Source organism: Choristoneura fumiferana, chromosome 25, assembly GCF_025370935.1.
Source record: "Choristoneura fumiferana chromosome 25, NRCan_CFum_1, whole genome shotgun sequence".
NCBI classification, from domain to species: domain Eukaryota; kingdom Metazoa; phylum Arthropoda; class Insecta; order Lepidoptera; family Tortricidae; genus Choristoneura; species Choristoneura fumiferana.
Window position 1 is genome coordinate 8,843,697 of NC_133496.1, and position 6,913 is coordinate 8,850,609.

Sequence of the window (6,913 nt, forward strand, 5' to 3'; positions counted from 1 at the left end):
GCATGTTTTATCCATTCGACGTCGTTTAATTCAATGTGCTCGCACTAATCGCGAAAGTTATCGTTATGACATGTTATAAATTATTTACTTTAACAAGATAAACCCCCCACATGCGATTTCTTATCGATTTAAGACTTTATGTAAAATATTACAAGGGTTTATTTATTGAGTCGCTATTGGCACTAACGAAAATGACGCACCTCGCCATTGTTGTTACAGTATGGTATGTTTTTACTAATTTTATAAATTGTATTTTATTGTATTACTTTATTATTATTTATTTATTTGGCTCAGCGACCCGAAGTGGAAATGGCCTCCAATATGATTTCACACCAATATCTTATGCGATCTCCTTCCAGTTTTTATTAGTTATTTAATTAGTAGGTACCTAACCTTGGTTAAATTATGCTACAGGATTTTTTCACCACCAGTTTTGCGTTCCAAGTTGATGATATACTTAAAAATTACAATTTAACGTGTATAAGTTTTCTCTATTTTGTACTTAAAAGTTGTAACTTTTAATTTAAAATAGAGAAAATATCTTACCTCACTTACTTACCTGGCTCTACTATGTTCAAAATACACACACGTAATTAGAAAAAAAACTACTGGCATTTCTCTACGCCGTATTGTGGAAATAAATTCGAAGTCATATCATAGCAGTCATAGAAAGTATAATTTTTTGAGTCGTGAGTCGCGTATTTTCGGTCGCGTTTAATTTTTACTGCATTTCGTAACTACTTTATAATAAACTCGTACCGTAAACTGCTTCAACTTTGCCCTCTGGCCCCAACATTGCCTGATTCGATTTAGAGTCGATAACTTAGCACCCTTTAGGTTTTAAAACTTTTATCCCCCCGTAATAATAATTCCCGTGTAGATAAAAGTTTAAAACCTATAAGAGTGCTAAGTTATCGACTCTAAATCAACTCAGTCAATGTTGGGGCCAGAGGGCAAAGTTGAAGCAGTTTACGTTACCTCTATAGGTTCCTGAAGGATCTTGACAGACTAACGGACGGACGGACGGACAACAAAGTGATCCTATAACGGTTCCGTTTTTTCCTTTCGAGGTAACGGAACCCTAAAAATTACTTTCGTTTTGATCTCGCACATACTGACATGACATAAGACAAGTAACAGCAGAGACCCTATCACGTGTAATAGGTATTCCTTTCTCCAGTTGGCTGCTAACAGCAGGCGCTACAAACACCAGAAACAAAAGACAGTCAGTGGCGAATACTTTCCCTGCTAACTTTAGCTTCGGCGCCGCGACTGCGTCCTACCAGATCGAAGGAGCATGGGACGTTGATGGTGAGAAGCAATGCCCTAAAACACCTTAGGTAGTAACAGTAGCGTAGCACGAACATTTTCGTTGAGCAACCCCGCGAGAAAATATACGAGTAGGTACTTGTACTATTATTACTTATTCTGTGGTAAGTATAGGTAACGTAAAAAAAATTAGACGATCATTTGGTAATCGAGTTGTTACATTGCCACGCTGCTCTGTTCCTTAAGGGTGAAGTCACATCTATCAGCATCGAATCGCATTTAGCTGGATGATTTCGGACACACTATAGGTACGTATCGAAACTTAAAGTACGCTGTTACATGTTTTCAGCTGCTAAAGGGTGCTATCGCATGTCTTTATATGCTGAAGTATCCTATCGCATGCTTTATCTGCTAAAGGACGCCAACACGTGCTTTAGTATGCTTATACCTACGTTACGCCGCAGTTGAAGTTGAAAACCACCGTTACGGAATGATAGGTCAACTATAAACATTATTGTCCTAGCGTGTATTCTAGAAGCAATTAAAAGGAAAAAACAATAAAAGTTTTGTAACACTTGTGCCAGATTTGAATAAATATCCTTCCCAATTTAAATAAGTACCTAAGCGTAAGCAGCCTTTCTCATTCTATTATGTTATGTCTCACGCGTAATCAACTAAGAATTCTCATTCGGAAGTACTTATGTAGTCTCACGTCTTAAATGCTTTATCTTGAATAAGCATTCTTCAGTATTTTAAATGGATAGCTACACTTCATCATCATCCCAGCCTATATACGTCCCACTGCTGGGCACACGCCTCCACTCAGAATCACAGGGCGTGGGCCATAGTTCCCACACACTATACTTATACGCATTTAATACTGAAGCTGAATCGATGCGGGGGGGTGAATTGATGCGGACGCATCTTCATACAATATTGCGATTTTGTATTACAAAATGCGATTCGATGCTGGATAGATGTGACTTCGCCCCAAAATAAAGGCATTCTGCGTCAAATTTCTTCAAATGACATAAAACTTTCAAGTTTTCAACAGTGTATCATCATGCTGCATTTTTCCACTGATACCTTCACTATTCTATCAGAATGTCCATCGCGAATAGTTATGAAAAATTCTAAAATATAATCAGCCAATCAACATAATACAAATTGACGCCCAAGTAAATCCATCCATACTAATATTATATTATGTGAAAGTGTGTGTGTATGTATGTTGTATTCTTTGTCTTTCTCGTCGAAACGAAGAATCGTTGATCGGAGAAACGAAGCGATGGATTGACGTCATTTTTGGCATAGAGATAGTTAATGGGCCAGAGAGTGACATAGGCTACTTTTTATTCCGGAAAAATACAAGGGAACAGCGCGCGATAAGGCGACAGCCAGTCAGAAGCTAGTAACAGTCTAAATTTCAGTCTCTTTTAAAAAAATATTATAGTTTTATAAATAATACAATATAATACAATACAATACAATACCTCAATAATGAGGGAAGTTTGACACGAACGTAGGTAGTAATCAATAATTAAGAAAGTATTCGTGATGTTTTTTTTTACAACCGTTATATTACCCCTTCTTATTATTGCAGAAAACTATCCACAATGTTCTAATTGTCACTTTATTTTAAGGCAAGGGCATGTCAATATGGGACTACTTGGTCCGCACGGAACCAAACCACATCGCCGATAACAGCAATGGAGACATAGCAGCAAACTCTTACTATAACTACAAAAGAGATATCGAAATGCTCAAAGAGTTGGGCGCAACCCACTACAGGTTCTCCATATCGTGGACAAGAATCCTTCCCTTAGGTCGATCAAACTACGTGAACCAACGGGGAATCGATCACTACAACGCCTTCATTGATGAACTTCTGGCCAATGGTATCGTACCCTTCGCAACGATGTACCACTGGGATTTGCCTCAAACCTTGAGCGAGCTTGGTGGATGGACAAACGAGGAGATAGTAGACTGGTTCGGAGACTATGCAAGAATTCTATACCAGAATTTCGGTGACCGCGTTAAGCACTGGTTGACTATAAATGAACCTTTCATCCACTGCAACTTTGGCTACGGGTATGCAGAGCATGCGCCTCGAATCTTTTCTCCGGGGCAAGCTTACTACGAGTGCGGGAGACATATACTTCTGGCCAATGCTAGGGCCTACCATATTTACAATAATGAGTTTAGAAACACGCAAAATGGTCAAGTCGGTGTCGTTTTAAGCTCCGAATGGGCGTACCCTGCCACCAGTTCAGTTGATGATATTCAGGCTGCAGAAGACTCTATAGCTTTTCATGTGAGTACTTCTGCCATGTGGGACCCGAAAAATTTATCGTATGAAATATTTATGAAAACATTGCACTGTTAGAGAAACCTTTTGTAAAATTACATGCTCTCTCCACAGCTTGGGATATACATGCATCCGATCTTTTCTACGGATGGGAACTATCCTCAAACGGTGATTGACCGCGTTCAAGCAGCCAGCACCGCTCAAGGCCTGGCCACTTCTAGACTTCGACCTTTTACACAAGAACAGATAGACTACATCAGAGGCAGCGCCGACTTTTTGGGGCTCAACCACTACACGAGCGCATATGCTTTTAGAAACAGTTCCTTAACTGGAACGTTTGTATCGCCCTCACACAACGAAGATGCGTTTGTGGGATCATACATGGATGAATCGTGGCCTGGTGGTATAAGTCCTTGGCACAGGGTAAATTCTATTCTTCTAAATTCTTTAAAATAAAATAAAATAAAAAATAAATAAATATATTTATAAAATATATATATTTTAATATATATATTTCTTTAGTATTTTTTTTAGTAAGTCAATTAATTTGGTTCTTCAATTCACTTCAATTAATCTCTTCTTTTGTACAATGAAGAGTTTACATACATACCTACACAGAAGCCGAACCACGGGTAGGTTACCTATGCGGTTTTGTCTTAAAGTTCCAGTGCCAACTTTCGACCATGCTTATTAGCTCAATATAATAATATTATTATAGTTATTTTCATCAGAACTACTTCAACGAGTAATTGCCAAGTTTAAAGTCAAATCCACAATTAGAATTAATTAAAGATTAGGTTAAATCATAAAAGCGTCTTTAAAAAATATTTTTCCGTATTCGCTTTGCTAATAGATGGCGAAAATTAGTTGGCCTAAGTGTGTCATTCATCTTTATCATATCAGCTATTGGACATAGTCTGACATAGACCTCCCACATGGGCCGTCAGTTGCTTCGGTTGGAAGTGGCCTGCATCCACCGTGAACCCGCGTGAATCAGGTCATCCGTCCATCTTATTGGTGGACGTCCTACGCTGTAGGTACTTGCCAATCCGCGGTCTCCATTCAAGAACTTTTTGACCTAAATAAAACCATACCAGCTTCGTGGTTTTACCTATGACTTGCAGAGAGCCGTAGGGTTCGAACCCAGGCTTGAATGTCGGAAATCTTAATATGCCACCTTTTATCCTCTGATATATCAATATCATTTTACAGGAACACGGACCAGGCCTGTACCACCTACTTGTACACATTAAGGACACTTATAACAACCCGACTGTCTATGTCACTGAGAACGGTTTCCCGACAAGCACCGGTCTTAATGATGATGACAGAACCAGTTACTACAAGAATTACCTCAATGCCGTTCTTGATGCCCTTGCTGAAGGTTAGTGTTATGAAACTGGTTCACGTGAAAATATTTTGTTGATACGTCCATACGTCTGCCATCTAAATCATCGTGTAATTGGGTAGATTCCTGGTATCATCATCATCATCATCATGTCAGCCGACAGACGTCCACTGCTGGTCATAGGCCTTGGAGGCTCTCCACTCAGACCGGTCTTGTACTTTCCGCATCCACCGCAATCCCGCGATCCTAACCAGGTCGTCGCTCCATCTTGTTGGAGGCCTACCGACAGATAGTCTCCCGGTTCGCGGACGCCATTCGAGAACCCTCTGACCCCATCGGCCATCAGTACTGCGAGCAATGTGCCTCGCCCACTGCCACTTCAGTTTCGCAATTCTTCGGGCTATTTCGGTAACCTTAGTTCTACTGCGAATATATTCATTTCTGATTGCTGGTATAAAAAAAAACCATATTCTATTAACTCCGTCAGTTCAGTATCGGAAAATATTGGATACGTATTTTTTTCTTTCGCCAATCAAACAAAAAATTTACAAAGATGAAGTACGGTCACGATCGTTAATTTGGGTGTCATTTTGTATGAGAATTCAAAAGATTTTTTGACGAAATGGATCTCAAATAAACGCTCGTGGCCGTATTATTACGTCAAAGTTCAGGAGTTCGTCACTCCTTAGTAAAATATAGGTACGTAGGTATATCCATGCTTTTGTTTGATTGAGAAAAAAAAACTTTTATAATCTAATAGATATACTTCCTACTTTTTTAGGAATCTAGACTATTGGCTGTGAAAAGGTATTATCCTGGAACGTCAATCACTTTTCTCGATTGTATACATATATTTTCAAGATACTGTTGGATAAGACAAATATAAGAAGAACCTATGTAGGAAATTTACAATGCTTTCTATGCAGGTTGTGACGTCAGGGGATATTTCGCGTGGAGTTTGATGGACAATTTCGAATGGTCCCACGGCTACATGTAAGTGAAATATTTATTTGTTTGCTTTAATATCTTTGACCGCAGCGTTCGTTGGTCATAAACGAAATTTCAGATATGAAATAATTATTAAACAAATAAAGCATGATAAAATGTTTATTTGATAATCGCTACTAAGTACAAAGGTGACCGTGAATTATGACCGTGTTTTTCTACGGCTCAGTAAGTAATTAGTTTTTGTCAATTAAGTTTTGTCGAAATCAATATTTTTCTATTTTTTTTTTCATACACCTACCAATAATAATGTAGGTACATAGTATAATCTCACAGTCATTGTTAAAGGTAATTGTAAAATTCACAAACTTCACGAGTGACTACAATGACAAGAAAGACATCATAAAAACTCACTTTTTTACCTTATGCTGTGAATATAATTATCTCAATTCTTAATGATCTCTTAAACAATAAAAGTTAGGCCACACAATAAAAATTAGGCCACTAATGTCTTGGACAAAATAACTTTATACCAATGTCCTGTTGAATGTCCCCTTAAAGTTCGGCCTAAAAAACTGCTGAACCTTGGGCCGAAAACTCGAAACATGATTTTTATGCTTAAACCTGCCGAAACCAAAACCGCATCACAATAACAAGATTTTGTAGTGGCGGCGTAAGAATCTACATTGGTTAAATGTATCATTTCAGATTAAGATTCGGCATTTACGAGGTAGATATGGAAGACCCTGAAAGAACCAGAACTCCAAGGAAATCGGCGCTTGTTTACAAAGAGATCATCAGTAGTCGAGCCATCGACTTTGACTACAATCCCAATCCCTATGATACCGATGGAGCCTTTACCGTTAGCGCTTCTATCGTTACGACAATAGGTGTCGCTGTTTTCAATATGATGCTTTAACCTTTTTTAACCTTTAATGGCGATTTAACTTTTAAGTAGGTATGAGAGAGACATTTCCGCCTTTTATTTACTATTGTTCAAAAATCAAAAAATCAAAATCATTTATTCAGTAAATAGGCCGCAA

At 38.3% G+C, this 6,913-nt stretch overlaps 1 protein-coding gene across 1 annotated transcript; it reads left to right on the top strand.

Moving 5' to 3' along the window:
* LOC141442100 (myrosinase 1-like) lies at positions 1-6,913 on the top strand. The gene is made up of 7 exons (XM_074107011.1): positions 1-223; positions 1,181-1,311; positions 2,913-3,583; positions 3,692-4,000; positions 4,790-4,961; positions 5,852-5,918; positions 6,579-6,913. The coding sequence occupies exons 1-7, from the start codon at positions 111-113 to the stop codon at positions 6,787-6,789; spliced, it is 1,674 nt and encodes a 557-aa protein (XP_073963112.1). The 5' UTR covers positions 1-110; the 3' UTR covers positions 6,790-6,913.

What these genes read in the sequence shown, in the direction of transcription:
- LOC141442100 (XM_074107011.1), top strand. Translation starts at nt 111, where the DNA reads ATGCGATTTCTTATCGATTTAAGACTTTATGTAAAATATTACAAGGGT. An exon ending in AAGACTCTATAGCTTTTCAT is followed by an intron (nt 3,584 to 3,691) that starts GTGAGTACTTCT and finishes CTCTCTCCACAG; the next exon opens with CTTGGGATATACATGCATCC. An exon ending in GAATGGTCCCACGGCTACAT is followed by an intron (nt 5,919 to 6,578) that starts GTAAGTGAAATA and finishes GTATCATTTCAG; the next exon opens with ATTAAGATTCGGCATTTACG.